This window comes from Aythya ferina, assembly GCF_964211825.1.
Source record: "Aythya ferina genome assembly, chromosome: 11".
NCBI lineage: Eukaryota > Metazoa > Chordata > Aves > Anseriformes > Anatidae > Aythya > Aythya ferina.
The window spans coordinates 6,488,942-6,516,582 of record NC_140307.1 but is presented as its reverse complement, the minus strand read 5'-3'; the positions used below and the strand labels follow the sequence as shown (position 1 = coordinate 6,516,582).

Below are 27,641 nucleotides of genomic sequence, written 5' to 3'. Positions count from 1 at the left end.
TCACAGGACACGACCGACAGCCCTTCTGTGCCCTAAGCGTGGCACTTCTGTGTTGATGCATAAAGCCATGCACAAAAGGGAAAATGGCAGCTTTCCAAGTGGCCCCAGTTAATAGCTCTGTTTTGCTTAATGGTGCCTCCCATTCAGACTAAAGATGCTGTTTTAAATATGTAAGCAATTAGTATCTCTCTCTCTCCCTCTCTCGCAACACATCTGTGCTTCTTCTATCTGCTGCATTACAAATCTGCTGCGTCCCTCTCCAGCTCGGCGGCGCGTGTAGCGCCAGATATCCTGGTCCTCAGCAACTTTCTGGGCTGCAGGAATTACAGCTGGCTGTGGAGGTGCTCCTGCCTGGCCCTGCTTAAGCCCTCAGCACCACCGTCCTCTCCTCCTGAGCTGGTGCTGGGCTGATATATAATAGGGGTGCAGGGAAAGGGACCTTTTGGTCTGGTTTTGGCCATTCTTTGGGTCAGCCTGATGTTTTTTCCTTCTTCCCACCTGCCACTTTCACACACTTTTTGTCTCCCTTTCTGGAGAGGAGCTGCAGCCTTTTCTCTCCGTACCAAACCGCAGGCTGCCCATGGGAGCGTGGCGGGGATGCACCCAGAGGTTTCTGCTCGGTGAATTCTGCCACAATTAATTCAGCCTGTTCAAACTCCTGTCTGATTTTGGGAGTCACGGCAGGGCCGGTGTGCCGTTTATGGTACACAAAGACTTATTGTTATCACATAGTGAGAGGGGTAGGTGCGATTAGTTACCGAGCACCTCTATGTGCACAGCGCTTTGCGACCCCAAAAGCCCCTCTTTAGGAACAGATGCGTCCACCAGCATCCCTCCAGCCTCATTTAGAGCAGACCCCCGGGCTCCCAGGTGTTCCGCAAGGCATCAGTGGGGACCCCACAGGGGGGACATCTCCCCGCGGGGCGCTTCCCCGAGCGCCCCCCGGCCAACTTTAGTGGCGGGGGGCTTTGGGAAGCAGCCTCCTCCCTTCGTCCCCATCCTTCCCCTCCCTCCCTTTCCCTTCCCTTCCCCTCCCCGCACCGGGCGGGGCGAGGGGGAGCTCGGCGGGCGCCGAGGGGCGGAGCGGCCCCGCCGGGGGGCGGTGGCGGCGGTGCCGGGACGCGGAGCCGCGCTCAGCGCCCCGCGGAGCGGCTCGGCACGGCTCGGCACGGCTCGGCCCCCGGAGCCATGCCGCTGCCGTGCCGGGGCTGGACGCTGGCTTTGCTCACGCTGCTGGTCGGCTTCCTCATCTTCGCCGACATCTCCGAGATCGAGGAGGAGGAGGGCAGCGGGTAAGGAGCCCCCGCTCCGCGGCGCGGAGGATGGAGGAGGAGGAGGAGGAGGATGGAGGATGGAGGAGGAGGAGCGGGGCTCGGGGAGCGGCCGGACAGTTTTCTTTGTCTCCTGCTCTGCCGGCTCCTCGAGCGCCCAAGTGGGCAGGGAGCTCGCTCCGCGCAGCGCGCAGCCGGCGGCAGCCCCGGGAGGGACCCCCCGGGACCCCCCCCCAGTGGGACGGGACGGGACCGGGTGGAACGGGGAGATGGGGCCGGTCCCGGTCCCGTTGGGGACGTGGAGATATCGGGCCGGGTCGGGTGCTGGAGCAGGTGCCGGTCCCCCAGAGGCACGGCATCCCGCTCCGGGTTGGGGTGCTGAGCCGGGTGCAGGTCCCGGTGGCGGTGCCGGAGCGGTGCCGGCCCGCTTCGGGGTGTTAGAGAGGGGTTGGGGAGAGGGGGCTGCGGCTCGGCTGGGGATGGAGGGGCGAGCTGCATCCCGGGGGGCTCGGTGGGTCCGGGTGGGCGTGGTGGAGCGGGCACCCCGCACCCTGGGGCGGTGGGCAGGGGCCGGTCTGCAGGGGGCTGGGGCGAGGATCTGTCCGTGGGGAGGGAGAGAGGGAGCAGGGACAAGATTTGGGATGGCTGGGGGGTGATGGAGAGCACTGGGAGAGCTCAAGCTGTTTGGCTGTTGGGTCGGAGGCTTTAGGATCGCGTACCGCTCCTACCTGGGGCGTCCTGTGTGGCAGGGACTAAGGAACCCTAAATCTGGGAAGAGGAGCAATGCCCTACCCGCCCTGTAAACCCCATCTCGGAAGGCTGCTTGGTAAATGAGGGAGTGAGAGGAGGAAGAGCGGAGAGGAGGGCTTGCATTAACCTGAGGAACTCACTGCAGTAGCATGGGAAAACAAGTCACATCGCTGTAGGAACAGGGGGTGCACTGGTGGTGCCAAAATGGCACGGGGTCCTTCTTTCTGCTCAGGACTGGGTGGAATTTCCTGCTGGAGTAGCTCAGAACAAACACCTAGCACTCGGCTAAAACTGTAAATGAAACGCGGTGATGTTTGTCATTGTTTCATTGTTGGGTTATGCCGGGTGCCACGGGCTAGAAGTGCTCAAAGGTCAGTAGCCCTGTCCAGAAACATCCAGCACCAGGCTGTAGGTTACCAGGCTGGGCAGATTATTGCTCTGCTACGAGCTGATGCTGCCTATACAATAAGAAAGGAAATGAAATGCTTCAGGAGCATCCTCCCCATCGGACAGGCTGCTCCGATCCCCTCGCTTTCCTCCCATCCTCTTTTCCGGCTTTGGCTCTTTCTTCTCCCTCCTCGCCTATCTGCTAGATCTGCCTGCTAGAACTTGCTGTGCCCTTATTGAAAATCTATTCTGTTGTGTTAGTTACTTGTCCTGCTCTTCACCCAGGTTCGTTAGAGACTTCCAGGTGTTTTTTGGGTTTGGTTTTGTTGTTTTTTTCCCCTCCTCTCTTTTCTGTACGTGTTATGGAAATTGGATGTTTGCTGGCTGCTTATCTCCAAGCCCTGGCATCTGAGTTTGTTGCTGTAGTTCTCCAAGGAAGTACTGCCAAACAGTTCAGTGGCAGAGACAGCAACAGGGTCAGATGAGTTCTGCAGGAATATCGAGCAGCCGCTTTCATACGGCGTTTCAGCAAGTGTGGGAGGTAACGTGGGCAGAAGAGGAGATCCCTGTGCCCCTGGCTCAGACCCACTCACTGCCCCAGGGACTGAAGGAGGCTTCCTATGATCTGGTGCCCTCTGATACACGTGCATTAGTCCCAGACCAATTTATTTTCTTTATAAATAAGCTACCACATCAGCTGGGACACACGGACACCCAGAGCAAAGGTGAGACTATATTTAGAAGTCACCACGAAGTAGGACAAACCGACCCTTTCTCCTCCTTTCTCCATTCCCACCCACATCTTTTCCCCATTGCATGTCCCAAATCCCTGAAGTAGCCTATGTTTGAGCTCCTTCATCCCAAGCTCTGCTCATCGTACACCCTTGACTCTTAGCACAGGAGCCTGTTACAAGGAACACCCCATCCCTGCGTGCAGCCAGGGTGCTGGTGACGGCCAACACGATGCTGTGACCTGGCTGAAAGACATTGCTGGGGAGAAGTAGCAAAGTTGCAAAGAGTGAGACAGCCCAGGAGATGGTTATGGTTTTTCAGCTTCTGGGGCCATGTGCTAGTGGCATCTTTTCCAATCAGGACTTGTAGGTAAAGGGGAAGACAAAATGTGTGCCGTGGTGTAGAGAAACCGCAAAGTTTTCTAGGAGCTCTCGGCATTCCCAGAAGGGAACAGTTCCACCCTGTTAGAGGTTTGGAAGCCACTGGCTTTTTGTTCAGCTCTCTCCCAGGTTGGGAATATCCAGCTGGCAGATGGTTTAGCTTGGTGTCCTCTCCCCCGATCCCCTGGCACCACCTCGGTGGCTGGCATGGCCCTAAACGGGAAGCAGGGGGAAGAGGCGGGCAGAGACCCCTGGCACCGAGGGGCTGGGAGCTGCAGGCAGGTGCAACTCTTTTTTTCTTTTTCCTTGGCATCGAAACACTCTCTAATTATTGCGAGGAGCGAACAGCTTGCCCACTTTTACACATACCCTGCCCCCTGCCTGCGATTTGGATTGTCTTTGGAAGGATCTGCCTCGTACGGGTAGGAACAGGGGGAACATATTTCTCTCACCTATGAATACTGAGAAATCGAAGAAAGAGAGAACAAAATGTTCATTAGGTACAAAGTAAAAATGTAATATTACTGGCAAATGGACAAAAAAATTTAAAAAAAAAAATCATGCTGTTTGCCCAGACAAAAAGTTCCCAGCATCACAGGTGAAAAAGGGGGCTTGGAGCCGAGAACATCTCTGCCTGGCGGAGCTTCCTGAAGAAGGAGACTCCTTAGGAAGCAAGCATCTTTGCTCCTCCAGATACTATTATCCCTCCTCCTGCAGAGGGGAGAAGCTGAAACAAAGAGGCTAAATGACAGTGCTGGGGCAAGGATGGAAAATCAGCAGTTTCTGGGGCCCGGCACTGTGCTGCTCTCGCTAGCCCCTTCCTCTCACCCATTTCAGCACGGACACCCCTCTTCCCACCTGCTTGGAGCCAGTGCTCAGCAGTGGTGGGGTGCCAAAGGGGAAGTGGATGCGCTCGCCCTCGCTCCTGTCCCACCGGGGTGACATGTAGAGGTTTCCAGCGGTGACATGCGGACGTTTCCAGCGGCGTGGCCACGTCGGTCCCCAGCAGCCACCCTCGTCCCGGCCACTGAACTTTTCCTGCAGCCCGTTGGCGCCCGCCTTTCCCCGCACCGCTCCGTGCACAGCTCTTTGTTTCCCCAGAAAGGAGACAAAAGAGGCATTCGGAGCTGGCTTGGGGAATGCAACAGCAATCGCTGCCATTTCTTCATCCAGCCCAGGGCAGGGGAGCGGGCCAGACCTCTCCTGCCTTCTGCGGAGGCAGACAAAGGAGTGGGATAATTATTGGGAAAGCGAGGGGGATAATTGTTGGAAAATTCTGCTCCTTGGTGGCGGTTTAAAGGGACTCTTTGTTATGCATCTGCCGTAGCGGTTCTGCAGGGGTCCGGCTGTGTCCTGATTGTCTGTAGAGGGAGCTGGTGACCCGCTGCCACCAGGTGACTTCTGGAATTAGCTTGAGCCACCTTAGGCAGCGCTTGACACTTGGTAATGGGTCGGACTTAATATGAGTCAACCTTTTTCTCTGCTAGTCCGGACCACACGCCTTTCCATCCTGATTACAACAGGAATCATATCCTGCTCTTTGAAGTGATGAACTGGAGGATTAAATATTGTTGGCCAGCCCCGAAGCTTGTCGTCAAATCGCCACGTTTCCAACGCCTGCCTGTCGAAGTCTCGGGAGAGCCACAAAAAGGCTTCACGTCCTCGGCGGTGGCTGATGCGTTTGCTCTGAGTGGCCTGTAGCATGCTACAGTCATAACACTTCTTGTCAAGGCTGGTCCATCGACTATAAACATCCTGCTGAAGTCCTTCAGGCTGTGATTTATTGCACCTGACCCGGAGTCAAAGACTTGCTCTACACCGGAAAGTTTTGCTGAAGAAAAGTGCCATACTCTACCAACCCCAGCTTTTGTGTGCTCACACAGCGGGTGCGCAGGAACCAACAATTACCTGGGTGGGTCTGGAGGAGGAACGCCTCTCCGCAGCACAGATCCCACGGACACCAAGTAACTGTTCATGCAAATCAAGTCCATGGAGAGGCCTTTGTACTCGTTGGGTATGGCAAGGCTCTAACAAAAGCCCCGTGACGCATCGGGCTGGAAAATAAAAGCAATGTTGGAGCACTGATTTGAATGAGGGAATATTCGGTGTAGGCTTTGATTGCCACACTCCTGACAATACCTCCAGCAGCCCATTTTCAGGTTGGCTGCAGAGCTCCCCTTGCTCCCTGTCAGCACTGCTGTGGCACAGAAAAGCCCCATCTCCTGTCGAGCCATGGGGGGAGGAGGGCAGGGGCGGCTGCCACAAAATAATGGGCAAAACCCCCGTGCTGCTGCCTAGGGAAGGTGAAGGGGATGAATCTTAGCTTATTTCCTCAAGCTGAGCCTCGAGAGGACAGCAGGAGCAGTGGTGCCTGCAGGAGGGATGAGCAGCAGGATGGGAAACACCAGCAGGACCCTGAGCTGTCCAGTGGAGCAAAGCCAAATCCAGCGCCAGGAACATAACCAGGCCCTCTGTGGGGTTTTCATTACAGCTGGTGAAAACTTCAGTCCAGGCCTGCCCATCTGTTGCCTGCAAGACCCCAAGGAGGGGATTTCCGAGGTTGCCCATGAGGGGAGCAATGGCAGCAGCCCTCTGGCTGCCTCTCCAGCCAACTCTCCTTGGGCACGGAGGTGCCGGAGCCACAGCCAGTCCCAGCTGCAACAACCAGAGTGCCAAGGAGACAAAAGCCACCCCGATAAGTGCTACAAGTTTCCCTTTCACCCAGGTGGGCTTTCTTTGTCCAGTCACTAACCCTGCAAATGCACCATTTAAATCTGGAAGGGAATGGACACTGATAAAAGGCTTGTCTTTTCTTTTTTTTTTTTTTCCTCTTATATTCTGTGCTCACATGCCTGCAGCAACCGTGGTTATTCTGCTTGGACATCTGTTCATCTTTGCCTACCTGCATGCCAAATGTGCTTCAGATCCTCCAGAAAAGCATTTAACAGGAGCTCCTATACCTTTCCCTGGGCTTCCCGGTTATGAGTATTTTGGTTTTTCATCCCTAAGAGCAGAATTACTCAAATAATGCATCTACAAGCACCGTTGCTATAAAAAAAACAGTTGTTTCAAAGCCAGGCTTCCTCTAATTGCCTCCACCATTTGCTTTCCTTGGGTCTGGGTCACCTTCAGCAGCAAGAAATAAACCCAAACCACAGTATTAGACAGTAATTATTTTGCTTTTTCCCTGCTGTCCTTCCCCAGCTGGCTCTGGAAACCAGGGAATTCCCTGTCCCAGCAAATTTACCGTGGGAGCAGACTTTGAAGTGTCCTTCAGCAAACAGCATGGCAGAGCAGGCTGGTGTCAGCAGCTCTGCCCATTGCAATTCAATAGCAAGGAAAAAAAAAAAAAAAAAGGAATCCTTACAGCTCTGTTTCCTTTGTGCTCCCACTGTAAATCTAAGCAAGCCCTTTGCCTTGGCTAAGCGGCAGCCTTGGTGGTGGTGGCCTTGGGATAAGCACCCTCACCAGCAGCACTGCTGGCACACTGACTTCACTGGTCTTGCTGTTGAACATACACAGGTCTCTTGTTTGCATGGTGTTCAATTCATCGAGCTGGTTGCTTTTTCACAGGGTCAGTTCTTTCCAAAATTAAGCGCTAGACTCTTGCTTGTTGCTACTGCAAATGAACTCCTTGTCATTGCACATAGAAACCCACTGGGAATAGCACAAACAAACAAAAAAAACCACCAGGCTGGCCATCTGCATGCTGAGCACCCTGTCCCTGCCCACCGAGCACTCTCCATATGCAGGGCTGCTTTTAAAAGCACGCACTGTCACCGTCACAACAAGGTTTTGCTGTGCTCTTGTGGCCTCCCTCCCTCAGACAGCATCATGGCAGGCTCCAGGCATCCCCGATCGAGGGGTGGTTGTCCCACCACCATCCGTCACCTCTGACCCAGGTGTCACCATCATCCTTGGGAACATCAGCCAGCAGCTATGGCTGGGGACATGTTTCCCCTGCTAAGGTTAAGCGTTGTCATCAGACATCCCCTACACCTTCTCAGGCACTCAGAAGCACACTCGACTGTCGCTCAACAGCTGCTCACTTGGTAATTAAACTTCTTCCTGCTGCTGTCTGGATCTCCACAGCGTGGTTTTGTGAGACAGGGGAAGGGAGAGGAGGCTGAGCTCTGAGATAACCACCGTTTTTTCAATGTATGGCATCTGGACACCATGCTTGGGGGAATAAGTCCTTGCAAAGGTGGCTCCTTTGCTGGGGAATGCCTCTGATGGTGGGCAAATGGCTCAGGTGTTTGCTGACCGTGGGGTGCAGCTCTCACCTGGGTGCTCCTGGTACCCAACATCATGTTGAGGATGTTCATACAGAAAATCTGCACCAAGAGGATGTCACTGCCCAGGAGAGGTCCTCAGTGTCCACGCTGACAGTGGAAAAAGAAAAACATGAGACCCTGAGTATCCCAGTGAGGCTGGGGACCCTCAATCATTTCCCAAGGTACGTGGCACCCACAATGCTACAAGAGCCGCTGGGATTTCTGCCCTTTAGGACAAGGATGCTCAGGAAGACAGGATCTCCTGCAAGACTGATGCTCTACTGCTTGTGCTCTCTGATAGCTCTGCTCAGTTGGCTGAAAAAAAAATGATCTCAGGAAGAACATACAGTGTAGACATGGTTTTTAAGTAGTGACACATTTGTCTCCCTCAGCTCTTTGCTAGGTCTTCCCTGGACTCTTGGTATTTCACCTTCTCCCTTCCAGAAGGGGAAAATTAAATCCACAGACAACAACCCTGACCCAAGCCCCTCTCTGGATGCTTTTACCCTGCTTCAGAGGCTGTTTCTTTGCTGGATGTTTCACTAACATAGCCAAAGAAGCTGGAGGAAGGAATAAGGCCTGCCGGTACGCAGGACGGGGAGAGATGAAGCGTGTGACATTTCATCCCTGCGAGCACGTGAGTGTTTTGTCTTTAGAGCAGCGATAAAACAGGAGTGTCACGGGGTAACGGAGTCAGGCCGTGCTGACATTGTGAGGAACGTGTGTGGATGTGAGACCTGACAGTCTACAGGTGCAAGAGAGACAGAGCCTGTGAGCCCCGGACCCGCAGACCCTGGGGGGCAGCAGGGACCTTCAGCGTGCTGCCAGCATCCTCCTGCCCCTCACAGCTCCTTCAGACACAGACTGGGATTTAGTGGTGATGCTCTGGTTACCCCAGCACCAAGGGATCCCCAAGCAGCACCCTGGTGATGTGCTGTGGGTGTCCCTTTTTTTTTGCCTCATGTCCTTTCACCTTTGGAGCTGTGCCTTTCCTGCTACTTCTGCACTGGTTTTGTCACGTAAGCATTTCAGCCTAATTGGCTTATCCCTATTAAGCAATAGGTGTCTCTGTTTTGCAAACTCATGTGTCTCGATTCCTGTGCCCTCGGCGTACACTGGCAGTGATTGCACACAGTGATTTGCAGCCAGGCAGAAAGCTCAGGGCCAAACCCTGCTCTCATTTCCACAGGAGCTGATGCGGAGCCATGGTTCTGCCTGGCACATGGGGCTGCTTCGATGCTGATCTCCTCCAACCTTCCCCTTCCCTCGCGGGTTGTGGGGTAGGTGAAGTGATGGAGGTGGGGCTGTGGCATGGGAGGAAACAATTAAATTAGAAAGGCTGGTTTGTACAAGACAGACAGACCTCCTTTTACTCAAGAAGGGTGATAGCAAGTGCTATGAGCGGCAGCGAGGCTGTCGGCTGGCACTTTGTCACCGAGCCTCCCAACCTTGCTCCCCAACTAGTGAGGCAAGGTGATGTTCTTGGATCCCCTGGTACAGGCACGATCTCTGAAATGTGGTTGTATGACTTGATAGAGAGAGTGGAACTTGGAGCTGCAAAAATAGCACCTGATATTTAGGAAGTTTTTGACACCCTGGCTGCCAAGCTGTGACAATATGAACAAGTGAGATTTTAAACACATCGAAGTGAGATTTCAAATGTCTCATCAAGATATATTGCAGGCTCTTTCATCTAGCAGACAAATGCTTTAGAAATTTCCTCCAAATTAATCCCTAGAGAGGAACCTTGCTCGCCAGGAGAGTGCATGCTGGCAGGGCTGCCCAACGGCCACCGCTCCTCTTAATCGCAGTCTCCTTCACACCCTGGCATGAAAACCTCAAAAGCAACTGATGAAATGTCACCGGGAATGATGGGCAAGTCTCAAATGTCCTGGCTCCTCCTGACATGATATAAAATGTGATATGGGGCAGTGAGTGAGAAATGAGCCTGGCAGCTGGGTTTCTGGTGCGAGGGGAAGACTGGGGCGGGCAGGCGGTGTTGCGTGCCAGCATCCCATCTCCAGGGTCAGAAATGGGGTCGATGCCATCATTCCTCACCCAATTTTGGCTTTAGTTTCCCATTTGGCTGTTGGCCGATGTTGTGGGCCTGCCTCCCTCTGAATAGAGCATTCCCTCTGCATGTTTTGTCTCTTTTGCGATAGCGAGAGCAGCTCATCATGTGGATGGGCTTTGACATGCTCCCCTCAGCAATCAGCTGAGCATCCAGCGAGAAGCCCCCAAGGGGACTTGCTGATGAACGCGACCTTCTGCTGGTTTCAACACAACCCCCAAACTTCAGGGGAGAGGAGGGAAGGTTGAAGCCTGTGTCCTTGTCCCAGTTTTGCAGCACTGGCCTGAGTGAATCCTGACCCTGAAGGCCCCTTCCCTGAGGGCTCAGGGAGCACAGGGCTTATTTCGAAGACTGCATTTCTCTTGGTCAGCAGAATGAATTCGGTCACTTCATGGGGCAGCCAGAGGACATGAGACTGTCTCTAACATGGTGGTGTGTGGGTGCCAGCTGGTCCCTGACACCACCAGGTGTGGCCCACCTGCATGCACGTTGGATTACCTATCATTAAGAGCATCAGCAGAGCTGAAGTGTGTCAGGCTTTGGAGGAAGGGTGTTATCTACGTGTTTGTAGTTCGTTTCCAGTGACAGCTTCCAGTTTCCCTTTCCCCAGGCCTTCTGGTGGCAGTGAGCAGGTTGGCCTGGCCTGCAGGGTGTCTGTCAGCACCCTGCTGGCATTGCCAAGGCTGGGCATCACGCCTGTGATCAATTCCTGTGGCCCTCTGTGTTACGTGTGCTTTCCCTCAGCCAGCAAGAGCCATGCTCAGGAAGGGCAGGAGGCATCTGCTCCTGTCCTGGGCTGTGGACCCGTCACCTCCGGTGTCACAGGCCAAGCCGCTTCCCTGCCACCATCCCAGCCTTAAAGCGAGGATCACAAGATGCTCCTAATGCAAAAGAGGGCTGTGAAAACTCACTCAGTAGGTGTTACTCATTTGCACTCCTCAGATAAAACTGTGGCACTCCAAGCTGTCTTTCTGAGGAATTCGGATGAATAAATTTTGTTTAACAATCCCCCTATGGGTTATGGTGCTGTTACTACTTCTGCTTTATGCGGAGGAGGGAGGAGAGGGGAGCTGGGGCAACTTGGCTCATCCCAGGTCAGGAAGGCTCTGGCAGGTTTTGTTCTAGAAATGCAAATGCAGCTGACTGGGTGCTTGGATGTGGCCAAATTGTGTAGCTCACATATTTGGACCATCCACGATTCTTGTGCCTGCTTCCCATGTGCCCTCTGCTCTGGGGAGAAGGAGGAACATGAGGTGGGTTTTGTAAAATACCCACGGCAAACACATTTTCAGATTTCTAAGCTTGCGAACAGGGGTGTTCAAAGCCTGCTTTTAGAGACCCAGTCACCCAAAGAAGCTTTGTGACCTACTTGTTCAGTCAGAGCAGCTTTGATTCCATGTATTGAAATTGCTGGAAGCAAGACCAAACTGCACTGAGCAACAATTAAGAGAATCATTTAAGAAGTGGACAATGATGAAAAGGGAACCAAAACCCCTAAACAGCCCATTCATAGACTGTGAATGGAAAAGTCTTTGCATACCTGGTTTATGAGGAATTATTCATCCAAGAAAATTTGGACCTGAACCATAAGACATTTTTTCATTCCTCTCTGATATATGAATCAGTGTCACTCTAGAACTAAGCACAGAATATTTTGACCTATATAATATCTTAGACAGTCAAAATTCAGCTTGAAAAATCTTACAGCAAAAATGAGAAAGGATGGCATAAGCCAGTAATAAGGCATTATCGCATATAGATGCAACTTATCGCTGGAAAACATCCAAGCCGAAGTCAAAAGAAGAGCGTTTTGTAAATAATAGGATTAGGAAGCAGGTTGGTACTTTGTGGGGCTGGCTATACAATCAAACTGATAACAGCTAGATTAATAAAGCAATTCAATCTAAACACGCTGTAGCACCAGAAAGCTTTTCAAAATCAATGCCTATCAGTGCAATTTTAATCGAGGCTGGTCTTTGCCTTTTGAAGCCAAGAGATTTGAAACTCCAGGTCAGTAAGGTGTAATAAAAAGCATTGTGTTTGTTTGTTTGTTTGTTTGTTTAACATGTGCCTCTTAATTACTACCTTCCATTTCTTAAAGTTTTCCTCTTCCCAGGTGGGACTGGAGAGGTGGTACAGCAATAGTAGCTTGGCTGTGTTGGTAGCTGTGGCAAACCCTGGAAAATGTGGTGCTTGGCTAAACTGGGGGCATTTTGAGCAACTGGTGTGCCTGGCTGGTACCTGCTGGAGGGCAGAGAGAGACATCTGGATGGGGGAATCTTCCCCGTGGTATCACAGCTCTCATTGTCCTTGGTTGTAGAAAGGGAGATTGTAGGGAGAGTGTCCAGAAGTTGCAGTGTGGGACAGGAAGGATGGAAAGGCCGGTGGTTTTGAGGTCACAGGAGTGTTTTAGGGTTGACTGGACAAGTGGAGAGCTTCAGCCAAGTATCATGTCCCAGTCTCAGGCAATCTCTGTGGCTTGGAGAGAGAACCCAAGCCCAGTGGGGGGAGCAGCATCCCTGCCAGCATCTCAGGAGCTTGCCAAGAGCATCCCTGCTGCCTTTGGGCCAGATGCTGGCTAGCAGAGCCCTGCTCACTCCTCCACTGCTGAGCTGTCCCTTCCAAGTTCGTATATGACATCAGTTCACTGCCATAATAGGGTACAGATCATATAAATACCCACCCAGGGAGGAAGGCAGCATTTTCTTGCCCTCTTGGGTGCCTGAACAGGACAGCCACAAGAACACTTTGTGCTGTTTGCATTGAACGCTTTGTGCTCTGTTTGCATTGCAATATTTTGAAAACTTTTGCTTTTCACAGTGGAGGGAAAATGAAGAGCTGACCTCTCTCCCCACTGCCTCCACACACAGCGAGCTGGGAGCTGGGCTCCCAGATCTTCTTCCTCACATCCAGCATCACCTGCCCGAGCAGCTGCCTGAATTTCAGGAGAAAACATGCACAGAGCTGTCACTGGGGGCATGTAAAGCTTAGCTTGGATAAATGCATTTGAATAACATGTTGTGATGCTTCGGATCAGTCCTGCTGTAGCCACAAAAAGTGGATGAGGTGGGCACTAAGAGGTCTTCTCCACTTCCAGATTTCTGTGATTTTCCCCCCCCTTTCACAGAGATTGTGAACCAGCACTTATTCAGAGAGCAACATTTCTTTTTTCTAAGCCCTTAATCCAGTCCCTATCTCTCTTACAGCAAGTGTGAAGGAGTGTGAATCCCATTTGGAAGGCTCCTTCAGAGGAGACGTCTCTGAAAGGATGCGTGGTTTGCACGCTAATCCAGCCTGCTCCCACAACCCGCGGTGAACCCCATTAAAGCAGAGGCTTGTTAAATGCCAGTAGGCTCTAGGAATAAGCCAGTCCTGCTGTGAAACAGCTTGCTAGCTCTCAGGTTTGTCAGAGGAAAAAGGAGAGTGTTGGAGGAAGAATCTCAGTGGCTTGGCCATAGAATGGGCTCCCGTGGGAGGGAGGGAGGGAAGGGACAACCATCACAGCTTCTCCAAGGGTTTTATATTATGCAGTGCTGAGGGTTGCTCTCAGCCTAACTAAGGGGTTTACATCACATCCCACAAGCCTGAAAATCTTTTTAATGCTACCAAATGGCCATGCTCACTATTTCATTTGTGTCTAATACATTTGGGATCTTTTTAGGACTGCTAGAAATACCTGCTCCTGAGATACATTTTCATTAAGGGATATATTTCCAGGTAATAATATTTCTGCTGGAAAAGAATTTGGTTCTCTTTATGAGCGTGTTCATACAGTTGTCTGTACAATGGAAAAAATAAAACGGAGCAATGAGGACGTGGTGGCTAAAATGTGTCTGCCACTGAGTGTCACCAGAAAGCAGGGGACAGATTCTTTGTGGCCTGCTTCAAAATAGCGAGCTAAAGCAAGAAGGGGCTCTGCAGCTAAATGCAGAACAACACTGGGATTTGTTTAACCAAGGATTTATGGGCCATATGAGTGACACTGGTTTCTGAAGAGGCTTGGTTCCACCTATTTTAAAATTATAGCAACAGTCCAGTGCCTGGTGCTGGAAACGTGGGCTCTGCCTTCCCACAGGTCCTGCTCAGGCAGGTCTGGTGCCCATCCTCATGCAGGGCTGCCCGGCTGTGGCAGTGACAAGGCTGTCCCTTCAGGTCCCAGCTCCAGCTTGCGAGTGACCCCGGTGAGTTGGTCTCGTAGCTTCAGCCAGGTCACACCGAGGGTGGAGACCAGGGGCTTCAGGGCACCCATGGGACCGGAGCGGGTTGGAACGGGGCACTGGGTCTCTTTTGGATCACTGGAAACTGGGAGAAGGCTCACGGTGAGGACAGGGTCTCTGCAAGTCATGCAGGAGGCTGATGGCTCATTTGGGATAAATGGAGACATTGGGTGATCTCAGTTGAATCCCAGGATGAAGCCAGAGGCATGAATCCCGGCCATGCCATTCCATCAGTCCCCTGGAGAAGGACAGGGAGACATCCCTTGGAGTTGGAGGAGACCTTCTCTAGGCACAGCTCCCACCTGACGCGTAAAAAAAAAAAAAAAAAAAAGAGTTGAGATGTATTTAACGCAACCTGTAGGCTGCACGCTGCTTTGACAACAGAGACCAGATGTCTTTGATGGCTGGTTAGAGAGCGCAGGTATTATTAATTGGGTTGGTTAGGAGCTTTTTGCTGTAATGGTTTTACGGTCGCAGTAGGGCAGCAGCGACGAGGGATGTGAAAAGCCCTTCACAGGCATCAGGACATCTCCGTTCTGGATGGGGTGAGATGCGAGCCGTGTCTCAGTTCAGAGCCCTTCGGAGCAGGATCTCTTGACTGTTGAACAATGCTTGGCAAAGAGGAGCCGGGTTTATAAATAATGCATTTCCTTTGTCTTGCAGGAGTTCTGGAGGCAGAGGTACAATCAGATCAGCTGTGAACAGCTTACATAGCAAATCTAATAGGTTTGTAAATTAGATTTTGTGTTCATTTGTTTTTGCTGTAAGGCAGCTATTAATCTGCTTCTCCTCTTTGCTGGATAGTGCTGGTCTTATTTAGCAAATGTATCTGTTTCTTTTCACTTCTGCTTTGCATTTTCTTAATCGTTTCTCTCCCTCCTTCCCCAGCTCAGTGCAATAATCATTTGCAAATAACCAAGGATCTGCAAGTTGCGGTGATTGAGAGAATGAGAAAGAGAGAGTTACTTATGGTGAAAATAAGTCAGTGATAGAGTTGCCATTTTCGTAGTTTACTGTGCTATTAGGAGGGAGAGAGCTTGCTTTGACATCAGAACCCCATTCGGTTTTATCGTAATGCAGTTCTGTAACGTCGCTCCCTCGCAGAGACATTTCATGGCATCACAGCCTCATTCGGTGCCTCTCTGTGTTATTTTTACGATGATGTTGTGTCATCCCAGCGCTGCCAAGTTGTAAAGCCCAGCGACACCACGCAAGAAAGAAAGAGCTGTGCCATTCTGCGACGGTGTCACAACACATCACCCAAACACAGAAAATGGACAAAACAACAACAAAAAAATCATAGTTATTCCTCAGATTCCTTTACCCTATTTCCTTTAAGGTTTCTGACACCTCATAAGTAAGCTTTGCAAGGCATGAGACAAAATAGCAAAACGCAGGATGGGAAACAACCTCCACTGGAGGCAGCCTCTGGAGAAGGTCCCGTAGCATTTGGTATGTACAAGCACACACGAGGACACTGACATCTAGCCTCTATCAACACATTTCCCTTCCTCTCTGAAACACTACATAGTTTGAGATGTAATGTGTCCTCAGGAGCACCAGCCTTGGGCTGGAGATGTGCTCCCAGGAGCTACGCATTGCCGTGAGCCTGAGCCACCAGCTCGGCCCCGTCTCTCCCTCTTTTCCCACCCTGGGCTTTACCTGCCTTTTATGAATGTATTTATTTACAAACTGTTCCCCGGCTGGAAAAAGCCCTTTGCACTACAGAGGGAGATTCCCTTCAGCTGGTAGCAAGTGCTTTGGCTGTGTGTTTTTCAGAGCGCTCTGAAGTGTGAAGGCTTTTTCGGGGCTGCAGACACATGCACAGCTTCTTGATGAGATGCTTGGGTATTCTCTTTGGAGGGCGGCTGGCTGAAATCAAATATGCAGAGGCTCCCTTAATTTATGCCATTTGATGTAAATTGCACTGAAGTGCTGGGGCCTATTTGCCTCTTAGAGCAGGGATTAAAAGCTGGGGTCTCCCAGTGATCATCTCCAAATCCCAGCATGAGTGTATCTGGCTGTTTCTCATCCCCCTGCTCATTGCTGGGCATGGAGCAGGCAGGATGGATGCTGAAATCATTTTGTTCTTTTTCAGTGGGGAAAAAAAAGTTACCAGCAAGCCAATCTCCCCCTGTTTGGGGTCTTTGTAGTGAGTACCCAACCTCACAAGCAGCACCCAGCAGCTCAATTAATTCATTTCTCCATAGGGCGAAGTGCAGGTTGTGCTTCCCTCTTGAGGTTTTTACCCACCCCAGGAGCTGAGGGGCTCAGCTTTGGGGTGCAGCCCATCTTTCAGTGACATTTGGGGCTCCGCAGGGCTGTGTGTGTTGTCTGCCAGCCTGTCTGCAGTGTGCTCGTGTCTCCCTGTGCATGCGCTTCTCCGGCTGGATGTGTACAATTTTGTTTTATGTAAACCTGTAAGTATGTGTTTGTGTGAGCGAGCAGGTATTTAAGGATCTGTGTCGGCTTGAGCGTGGCGGAATACAAACAGGCTTTCAGTTCTCGTTTAGGTAATAACTACAATTTTGCTTTTCTGATGAAGTTTGAATTCCAGCAGCCACAGCCGAAGACAGTGATTAGAAATGCCATTGGGATGCTAACGGATCCTGTCTCTCTCCCTCGCCCTGTCTTTCTTTTCTCTAGAGCTGAAGTAGTAATAAATGACTCTTCGTCTCCAGCTGTTGTTGACAGAAGTAATGAAAGCATTAAGCACGACATTAAACCAGCCTCATCCAAATGGAGACACAACCAGACACTCTCTTTGAAGATCAGGTACTGGTAATTACCTATAGGACAAGAGACAGATCTGGTCCTCTCCAGTGCAAGCTGGCAAATTGCCTCTGTATATCATCTAAAGAAGTCAAGGAAGAAATAAAAGGCTTATCTCCTGCTGAGCTAGACTTCATATCTGTAAGCGATCGCTTGGAAATGAGTTCCCAGCTGAACCAGCTGGCCCTGCAGCCGTGAAACGCGGAGCATTCGAGCCCCCAGTTTCCAGGCCAAGTGCAACTGGTGTGCAATGCTGGTGTGCCCCGGGGGGAATGCAGAGACCCCACTGATGGTGGGCCAGCCACGCTAGCCTGCTGGAAGGGCTGGATGGGGCAGGAGAGGGCATTAGGATGGCGACAGCTATTTGGAAGCTGTTCCTGCAGGGCAGGCAGGAGACAAAGAGTTCATCTTCTGCGTTACCCAAATCCCCTCTGTACCTGAGCTGATGGGGCCGTTTTCTTCCCTGTCCCCAGGAAACAGATCTTGAAGTTCCTGGATGCAGAGAAGGACATTTCGGTGCTGAAGGGGACGCTGAAGCCGGGGGACATCATCCACTACGTCTTTGACAGGGACAGCACCATGAACGTCTCGCAGAACCTGTACGAGCTGCTGCCCCGCACCTCGCCCCTCAAGGGCAAGCAGTTCCCCTCCTGCGCCATCGTGGGCAACTCGGGGGTCCTGCTCAGCAGTGGCTGCGGCCCCGAGATCGATGCACACAGCTTTGTGATCAGGTAGGGGCTGCATCCTGCCGTGTGGTGGGTTTGGGGGGGTTGGAGAGGTGCAAGCATAAAGTTCACTGATACAAACACCTTGCTGTGAACTCTTCCAACCACTGCCAAGCGCTCCTTGCAAACACAGCCCATGTCTTCTCACCCTGCTGTCCCCAGCATCCATGTCCTGTGTCACACTGCCCCACGGGCCACAGTGGCAGGTCCTGATCTACACGAAATTCCCTCCCTAAGATGCTCGGAGTGCAGAGGAGGAGCACGCCAGCCCTCCCATCCATCCCCAACACCCGTGTACATCCGCTAGCTGAGGGGCTGTGGGAGCCCGCTGATGATTTATGTATGTGCAGACATTTGCTTCCTGGCAAGTCTATTATGAAGACAGCCCAATCCATCAGCGGCTCACGGAGGCAGTCCCCTGCGTGATGTGGGGACGAGGATAATGTCACCTCTGCCCCTGCTCATGGCCAGCTGCTCCAGCCTGGCTGCCGGCAGCTCCCTCCTGGCCACGGGGGACTGCACCCATTTGCATCCTTAAACAAAACCAGAGAGAGCAAAGGAGAAAACAGCCTGTTGCTCTTCTGGCAAAGTTTAGGGAGGGGTTTCATATCAGGCAGCAAAGCTGTGAGAGAAAAGTTTTACCGGGCATAAGGACTGGGATTTGGGGTGAAGTCTCCCCAGCCACGTGTGCTAGTGCAGGGCTGGCGTGGAGAGGCTCTTCCCACCACACATTAGCTGAGCCACCACTCAAAACTGCATCCTCACGAGGAGCTTTGCTCCAGGCAGCCTTTTCATCAGGGCTGGCCATGGCCAGCAGTGTATGGGCTCTGTCCACAGCTTTGCTCTTCAGACCCAATGTTTATTTTAAGCCATTTGACTCCTGCAGCGAGCACATCGGATGGGCTCAAGGACCCCGCATGCTGCTCGCTGGGTTTTCTTTCCATTATTTCCCCCATCTGCAAAGTGGGGGAAAATAGCAGTAATGGCTGGTTATGGAGACAGACGGTTAAGACACAATTCCTGCTCGTTAAATACTGTAAATTCACTGTAAAACACCACCGGAGAGCACAGTGTGCTGTAGGAACCCCCCATATAACAGGGGGGACCTGCTGGCGGTTTATCCCACAGCCCCTCCATCTTCATCCTTCACAGGAGCACAGGAGCCCCTACCCACCTGCACAGCCCCAGAGGAGGCAGCAATTAAAATGATGGAATGAAACTGGGTTTCTGAAGGTCACAGGCTCCAATCAGCCAAACCCCGTGGAGCCCACATCCTGTGGCATCCACCTCCTGCCGGTGTCATTGTCACTGCTGGTGCGTGTTCCACCTGGGGACATCTGCCAGCCTGCCCGAGCTGCTGCTGCTGCCGCGGGGCGTGCAGGCACTTACAGAGGCGAGCACCTTCCTTGCGTGGGAAAAGCCATTTCATTTTAAATCTGCTGTGGCAGCAAACAAGGGAGGTTTGTTGCTCTGCGTTATTTTTGAGCTGCACCAGCAGCAATACAGACCGTACAAACCCGCCCACAGTTACACGCGGCATTAGCATTGCCCAGAGGAACATGCACACGCGTGCCGGCATATTGACATAGCTCATCACTACCAGGTGAGAGCCTCTCTAATTTATCACAAAGCCTCATTCTTCTTCCTTTCTCCTTCCAAAAAGTGAGGGCAAATGGCACATCTGTCACTGTCCTGGCACTGAGCATCACCCCCACAGTATTTGCTAGTGCCCGCTCTCATATCCACTGCAGAGGGCTGTTCAGTGTTTCCCCTCGCAGGTGCAACCTGGCCCCCGTCCAGGAGTACTCGCAGGACGTGGGCATGAAGACGGACCTGGTGACCATGAACCCATCGGTCATCCAGCGAGCCTTCGAGGACCTGGTGAACGAGACGTGGCGGGAGAAGCTGCTGCAGCGCCTGCACAGCCTCAACGGCAGCATCCTGTGGATCCCAGCGTTCATGGCCAAGGGGGGCAAGGAGCGCGTGGAGTGGGTGAACGAGCTCATCCTGAAGCACCGCATCAACGTCAGGACTGCCTACCCCTCGCTGCGCCTGCTGCACGCTGTCCGAGGGTGAGAGCACGGTTGATGCGCTCGGAGCCAGCAGTTCGTGAGCTTCCTGAGCTGGGTTTGTGCTGGAGGCAAACAGCACAAGCTGTTTCTTCTGCAGACCGCGAGGAAGACTCCACGAGCCGTGGCTGGGCCCTAAATGAGAACTGGAGACCACCTTGCAAGCGGGGGCTCCTCACTGGGCTGAGTGTGAGGTGTTATAGCTGTGCAACAGAGTCTGGGTCTGACGGTGCTTTGCTGGCTGTAAGCCTGGATGTCACCACAATCACTCCCCAACCTACGGTTAGGGCTTTCCTAGGGAAAATGTGTGTGTGCTGCCTAGTGACAAGGCTTGCTATCTTGGGCTTGAGCAACACGTGGGGACATCACCCAGCTCCTCACATCAGGGAGCTGGTGGTAGGTTGGAAAGGGCAAGACCCAGTAGTTCCTGAGTAGTTCTTGAGTAGCCCATGTGCTCCTCTACTGGTGCTAATTACAGTGCTCATCTCAGATGAACTTCTAAGGCAGAGAAAGGTCTGACATGGCCCGGCCTGCTGATCAGGTAAATAGACTCAGGTGGTGGTGAATGGGTGTGTTGGGAAGGCAAGAAGGGGCTGCTGCAATTGTAGGAGTGGGGAAGGCACAGCTGGAGGTTACCTGGGAGGTTATAAAGGAATGGAGCCCCAGGGGTGAGACTTCTACATGAATGCCTTGGGGATGAGGTAGGCTCTTGCTTTATTTCTCTGGGGTGAGAGATCATTTGTTAGGTATTTAGGGAGAGCAGGCAGGTGGTGGCTTAGTGGCAGCCCCTTTGCAGCAGCAGTTCTCTCTGATCTGGACCCCAACCTGTTGCTCTCCCAGGCTGGGGATTCATTTGAGCAGGTGATGCTCCCCCCGCTCTAAGCCTCAGCACTAACAGTTCTTGATTACTTCAGGCATTTCTTCACCCCTGCACCTTCCAGCCTGAGCTTTTTGGAGGGGCTGCTCCCTGCTGACATCGCCTCATGCCAGGGATGGATTGGGCACAGGGCAGGCCCTGGGGATGCTCTCAGGGTGGTTTCCAGCACGAGCCAGCCTAAGCCGGGCTCTGGCGTCACGGTGAATCCAAGGCAGCAGCAAGGCTTGAGGACAGCCAGGTCTGCCCTCCAGTGCCTGTGCTTGAGGCTTCCCTGGGCCTCAGAGGTTTTTTACGGAAAATGCTGGCTTTGAGGTAAAGAAAGGGAAGGAAAATGACACCACAACTCACGTAAAAGGGGGGAAAAATCACCCAAATTCTGAGCTATTTCTAGCTGTAATTGACTTACTTTCGTCTGTCAAAATAGAATTAAGCTCCTGTAATAAGCCCTTTAAATCAACAGGCTGCTAATCCTGTGCTGGCAACCGCTCCTGGTGCCAGCACCGCCCTGCAGAAAGCTCTGTGAGGGTCTGCTGGGGCTGGGTACTGCTCCCCAGCTCCCCACGGGATGAGAGGAGGATGCCCCAAGCTGCCCAGCTCCCTTCCAAGTCAGGGGAGCAGCTGCCTGCCTGCCATCCTGCTTATCAGCCCTACCGCAGCAAAACAAGTATGCTGTTGATTAATGATTACTATAGTATATGGTGCAGTTTGGGGTGAGGAAGGAGTCTTTCCCCAAGTCAACCTGACCAGAATGACCAGGAGTTTAGTTATTTATTGTCTTTGATACTAATTTCTACAATTGTTGTGTATTTTTGTGTGATGAACTCTTTGCTGTTAGAGGGGCATGGTCTCCAACAACTTCCACAGCCCCCATCTCTCTGAGGAACGCAGCAGTTATAGCATTAAGCTCTTCCTTTGATGGATCTGAGATTTGTGCAATTAAGACACCCTGTGGAGTGTAGCATGCAGCTGAGAGACAATAACCCACAAAGGCTTCTGAACACCCTCTTGCACTGCAGTGATAGAGTTGTCCCTTCTTCTTTGCTGGATAGAGCTACCTTTGATTTATAATCTATCCTAAGTTGATTTGGAAACCACAAAGAAATGGGGAAGGTCTTTCAGCTAAGAAACTCTTTTAAGTATTTTTTTTTTTTTAAGCAATTGCACTTTCTACACAAACTAATGTTATTTCAGCCAACTTCAATTCAGCTACAAAAGCGTTGCCTTTACTCTTCTTCCTTCACTTCCAGAGAAATACATTTGTAAGTTCTTGACTCTTCCTTGAACCGCAGAATTTATTGTCTTGCTCTGCTTTCCCCCAGACCAAAATGCATTTCCGTGGCAATTGAACACTTCTTCCTATAATTTGCAGTGCATTTGAGGCACTTGTAGAGTGTGCATCACTGAGATAAATAAAAAGCATTTTGCTTTTGTTGTCCTTAACAGCATCATGTGAGACACCACCTTCCCTGCTGTGCTGGTGCCTTAAATGTTTGCTGGTTGACTTTGTGTTGGTGGTTCTGGATGACCAATGCAGTAGGACAGAGCCTCTTCTCTCGCAGTTAAACTCACCAGCTCCGCTCCCTGCATGCCAAGAGTGGGGAGAGCCATCAGCATTTCAATGGAGGGGCTCAGGAACAAGCTTTCAAAGTGATGAAGCAGGGTTACAGCTAAGGAGCCTGTTTCCAGTGCCGGCTCCATGGGTTTTGGGGTGCATGACTCACTTCTGAGAGATTCTCTAAAATGTCTCCTGAGCGATGCTTCTGGCAAGCGCGGTGCTCATCTTCTGGCTGGGAAGCAAGCAAGCCCCTTATAAGTCATCTGCTGGCGTCTCCAAAAAGCCTTGTAATCCCCATTGCCAAGCAGCTTTTGTTAGAGAAATAACATGAAATGCAGGAAGCAGGGGGAAATAATTGTGTCTGGAGGTCTGACTATCACCTCTTGCGGAGAATTCATGGGCGCGTTTTGGTTCGCCTCGTATAATCTAGTCTAGCTTTTCTCACCGTGTCCATCACAAGACTTTCTTGGCTGTAACCAATTCTAATCCCATCAGATTTTATTAAGAGCTTCTTTAAAAAAATAAAATAAAAATCAATAGATCTTCCAGCTCCTTGGCTCACTCTCCCATTAGGTTTACCATCCAAGCAGCCGTGACAGCTCGGGCGTGCTCTCTGTGACAGCGATCACCTCGTGTGGTGCCTGCAGCTTTTGTAGCACGGCTCTGCCGTGTGTCCTCAGAAACACAGCTGGGTGGGACATGAGGTGGCTTCATCCTCACCTCAGATCTCTCTCTGGGTCCTCATACCCAAATAACATCTAAGTAAAGCCGTGTGTGGGTTAGATAAGCGGTATCACAGGAAGGAACACTTCTGTGGGCAATTATTCTCACCCCTTCTGTACAAGCAAATGAGGCACGCTGTATCCAAGCTGGTGTCTGTCTCCACCAGGTCCCCATGATGCTTAATTGGTTCCAGTTAATCAGGAAGAAGATTTAGGTTTCTCTTCGTAAAAAGAAATGGAGAAGCATAGGAAGGAAAGGGAAAAGAAATAATGATTCTCTTCCCAGTTACATTCCTCCTCTTGTGTCTGCTTGGCGATGGCTCAGCTTGATGTTGAGTACCCTCTGTGTCCGCAGGGGCATTGCAGGTATCCAGACCTGGGTGAGGATGTGGTTATTCATCTGTTACCAATCTTTAGTCCCTCAGCATTGATTTCCTTGTGTTGGGACACTGTAACCCAAGCCCCATCTCCCCTGCATGTGATGTTTGAAGTTTGGGCTCTGCCCAGGCTGGGGATGAAGCCCAGCTCCAGGTGCAGCTTTGGGACTCTCGGTGAGGACCTGAGGGTCAGTCCCCATCCAGCACAGATCTGGTCACTGCAAGGTTATTTTGTTGGAGGTGAAGGAGGAAGCTGGACACACAGATAGATGGACAAGAAGATTTCACTGTCCCCCCGGGCTCCAGCACTTCATCTCCTCTCTGTGCCGTTCCCTGCTGGCCCTGTCCTGGCGTGCAGCAGTGGGAGCATGGGGTGCCAGCAGGGTGCTGATTGCCTTCAGCCAGCCTCTTGCGAGCGTTAATGGGAGCAGGATGTGTGTGGCAGGCAGATAATGTGCTTCAGACACTCAGGGGCTAGCACCTCCACAACAGCTTGTGTTTGTATCGCACTTGGACAAATAAGCTGTTTTAAAAGGGTCTGAAATTGCATTATTTCAGCTATTCTGATTTGTATCACAAAATAATGCAGCCAATGCTGCTGAAACTTGATTTCTTCATTGACCTGGCTTTCTTTTACTCATTTCATCAGTGTGATAGATTTTTAGTTTATTTTATCCTGCTGTTTAACCCTTGCCTGGAGGGTACATATTACTTGAGGGTTTCCTTGGATATATCAGGAGGTGATGTGCAAGCACAGAGCAGGATCCTGTCCTTGCTAATGGTCCCAAACGCTGTCTGCAGGTAGGAGTCCTGCACCCAGCATTTTGGCACAAGCCAGGGCCAGATTCTGCCGCCCAAATTCAGTGCACTGGGCAATGCAGGAGGAGGATGAACACTGTCACTCCCTCCAGATACAGGTGGGAGCTGGGGCTTCCTACGGGTGGCTTTGGAGCATTTTGTCTCCGGAGGGATTCCCACTGGACCTCAAGAAATGAGCCACACACCAGCAGCATCGCTGGGCAGTTCTGCTCAGGAGACTTCTTGGAAACCTACTGGGAAATTGGTGCTTCTGTGGTTGCCTCCATGTGCTGGAACCGTTAGGTTTTGCCTGGGTTTTGGGGAGGAGCAGCACTTTTCCCAGCGACCACGGAGGGACTGGTGAAGTCTCTTTTGCAAAACACCTGCTGTGTCCATGGTGGATGATACCTGGTGAGGAGGAAGCACAGGGTGCTGAGCTGCTCCTTCCAAAACCTCTGTCCTTGTCTAGCACCAAGTATCAGCTTGGGTAGGTGCTCAGCCCTATGTCTGGGCTGTTCCCTTACAAAAGATGGCCTCGATGCTCTGGTGGCATTTTCCATCTGTTGTTATCATGCTCATCCAAACAAGAGCTGTCTCAGGCAATTCCTGCCTGGCAGCATTATGGCTCTTATCCATAGCTGCATCCCACTCAGGTGTCAGACCATCTCTGTGGCTGCTTACACCCCTGAGGGTTTGTTTACACTGCTTCTGAAGGAGGTCGGCGCTCGGAAGGGCTCTGAGAAAGGAGGCATTGAGTTTCAGGACTGCTCTTTGCTCTTCTCTTTTAATTGCTGTCTCTTTCCATAAAATGTTGCAGTTAATAGTTATGGTGATTGGTGTAGCCAATTTGAAAAATAATTACTGCCTGCTTCAAGATTATCTTTCCTCCTAATTAAAATCCCGGACCTCACATATTAAAGGTGTGCTGTTGACACAGCATCCCATGTGCGCCCAGACAACCTCATTTGGATTTACGGAATTAATTAGGTTTTATTTCCATCCCCAGCTGTTCTCTCCTGCACTGGGGATGTGGCCACTGTCTCCGTTGGGCAGTGGTGGGAGAGACAAGAGGGAGATCGTCCCACACTCCTGCCACAAAATGGTCATTAAAAAGTGTTCCCCAGCACTCATTAGAGATTTTCCACCTTAATTGTGTAAGAAGTGACTTGGAAGAGCTGTGGTGTGACCTGTGCTATGGTTTGGACATGATATATTGTGTATGGTATCTGTTATTTTCCTTCTAAGCATCTGAATTGCCACTGTCCACTCTGATATTGCAGAAAGGTTTGGAGTGCTCGGTGGTGTTGGGTTGTTTTGGCAGATCCCCTTCCTGCTGTGGCTGGGAGGGCTCCTTGGAGTGTGGCCCTTATCATTTTTGTCATTTTTAATATATCTAAAAAAAAAAAAAGTCAGCATTTTGGGCAGGCTGGGCAGGTACCCCAGTAGCTTGCTGAGCAGTGCCCTCAAACTGAAGGCTGCATCTTCCCCCAGAGCCACCCCCAATGTGACAGCTCCTCCCAGGTGGCTTCCCTGCTGCAGGAGGGAATACCCTAATCCAGCATTAAACAGCTGTGATAACCTCCTACTTCTCTGTGCACATCAGGGGCCTGATGCAATTCGCCTTGAAAAAATCAAGGAATCTGTTTGGCAGCCACTTGTGGGATGAAGCAGTAGCACCGCACCAAGCTTTGCTGTCCCCATAGCTCAGCCCCTGGGCAAGCCCACAAAAGGCCAATGGTGACGTGTATTTTTGCTGGTTTCTCCCCACTTTCTTGCTCCTCTTCCATGCTGGGTGCTGAGGAGAGGAGTCAGGCAAGGAGGACATCCTTCCTCAAACACCACACTCATACTTAGTTAAGCTGCCAGTTCCTGGCCAGTTCTGGGGCGTTGGACCCCCATGAACCCGGCCCCTCCTTTCCGTGCATGCTTCTGGAATTTGATTCACCAGAAAAGTCAATTTTCCTCTTATCTCTCTGAGAACAAGCAAGTACATTTTGTGCCTTGGTTGCTAAATTTTAATGGCTTTCGTGAAAAGCTAATTTGCAGGATTATGGCTCTGCTCTCCTGCGGGTTCCTGCTGTCTGAGCCCCGGACCCTCGGGAGCCCAGCAGGAAGCGTGAATGAGGAGCAAGACGTGTCCCATGTTCAGTCACCTGCACCCAGGCCCTTTGAATTATCCATCACCAATAATCCACTGGCAGATCCCGCAGCGAGGGCTTGAGCAGGCAGCGGCGGCATCAAACGTGTTTGGGGAGGAGGGAGTGTGCCTGGGGAACTCTTCCACACCCCCCCCCCCAGATCTTCTCCTTTCTGATTTTGCTCCTCGATGGTGCTCTGCCGCTGAGCAAACCAGAGAAATTGTCTGTGCAATAACGCGCTGAGAGCTGGAAACTTCTTATTACAGGATGTTGATACTGCAGGAACTTTTATCAGCAGCCCCAAAAATACAGCTGCAGCTCCTTTCTGCTCTTGCAAGATGCCTCCTTCCCCCTATCTTTTCACCATCCCTAGTAAAAAAAAAAAAAAAAAACTAGCACAGCTTGCAACAGGGAGCGTATCTAGCTTGTGTATCGCGTCTTGCACATTGCAAGATAGCCAACTGTATGTTTTATGGACTGATGTTGTGAAGCCCGGTGCCGTGTTTTGATACAGGACCGCAGAGCAGTGGCTGCGTGTACCACGGGCACTGGAGCAGGTGTGTTTGAGCTCCTCCAGCCTGCTGACCCTTTATTCAAAGGCAAACGTTTTTACAGCCCTGTTGTGTTTACTGTCAGTAAAATCTTCATTGATCAATGAAAATCGTCAGCCGTGTGTGCGAGTGGCTGCTTCGAGGGGCTGCTGGAGTCTACTTGACGTGTGGATGGTTAGGTCTGAGGTATCGATCCCCTCGGTTGATTGGAAGGTAATTGTAGGCTGAAGTACTGAAGGCCAGCGTTGCGAGCAATTTGTTTTTCATAACGGATTGCCGAGACATGAGATGCTTCAATGCCATAGCAACACGTGTGGTGTAACCGCCAGACAGAGAGCAGGAGATGCTTATTCATGAAGCATTCCCCAGAGAGGCTTTCTTGGCATGGAGAACTCTTCTGCTAGTCAGAAACCTCTCACTTTGAATCACCAATATATCTCCACTGGAGGCCGGGAAGGGGGAAAAAAGCACAAGAGATGAGCTGTGTGCGCGAGCCCATCCACGGGGGCAATAACAGGCTTTCCTCTGCTATCTTTTTGCAGGTACTGGCTGACCAACAAGGTGCACATCAAGCGACCCACCACCGGCCTCCTCATGTACACCCTGGCCACTCGCTTCTGCAACCGCATCCACCTCTATGGCTTCTGGCCCTTCCCCCTGGACCAGAACCAGCACCCGGTCAAGTACCACTACTACGACAGCCTCAAGTACGGCTACACCTCGCAGGCCAGCCCCCACACCATGCCCTTGGAGTTCAAAGCCTTAAAGACTCTGCACCAGCAGGGAGCCTTGAAGCTGACTGTGGGGGAGTGCGATGGGGCCACCACGTAGGGCGGCCCCTGGCCGCGTTCCTGCAGGCTGCACAACCAGGGCAGGCCGGGGAGGGGGCGGATGGGCTGGGTACGGCCTGGCGGGGATGGTTGTCTTTGTCAACGCGCAGAGCAGCGGCACAAATACATATACGTGGTACCTATA

The 27,641-nt window shown here is 51.6% G+C and overlaps 1 protein-coding gene and 1 long non-coding RNA gene across 2 annotated transcripts; both read left to right on the top strand.

The window, feature by feature from the left end:
• Positions 1-1,121: 1,121 nt before the first annotated feature.
• ST8SIA2 (ST8 alpha-N-acetyl-neuraminide alpha-2,8-sialyltransferase 2) lies at positions 1,122-27,641 on the top strand. The gene is made up of 6 exons (XM_084532553.1): positions 1,122-1,292; positions 14,746-14,808; positions 16,729-16,857; positions 17,328-17,585; positions 19,358-19,651; positions 27,209-27,641. Exons 1-6 carry the CDS (start codon positions 1,189-1,191, stop codon positions 27,495-27,497), a joined length of 1,137 nt encoding a protein of 378 aa, XP_084388679.1. The 5' UTR covers positions 1,122-1,188; the 3' UTR covers positions 27,498-27,641.
• LOC311442870 lies at positions 5,221-6,936 on the top strand. Its single transcript, XR_014696925.1, has 2 exons — positions 5,221-6,245; positions 6,379-6,936. It is a non-coding gene; the product is annotated as an uncharacterized lncRNA (long non-coding RNA).

Coding starts and splice junctions, on each gene's coding strand:
- ST8SIA2 (XM_084532553.1), top strand. CDS start 1,189: ATGCCGCTGCCGTGCCGGGGCTGGACGCTGGCTTTGCTCACGCTGCTG. Junction 1,293..14,745: donor GAGGAGGAGGAGGGCAGCGG/GTAAGGAGCCCC, acceptor TTTGTCTTGCAG/GAGTTCTGGAGGCAGAGGTA. Junction 19,652..27,208: donor CTGCTGCACGCTGTCCGAGG/GTGAGAGCACGG, acceptor ATCTTTTTGCAG/GTACTGGCTGACCAACAAGG.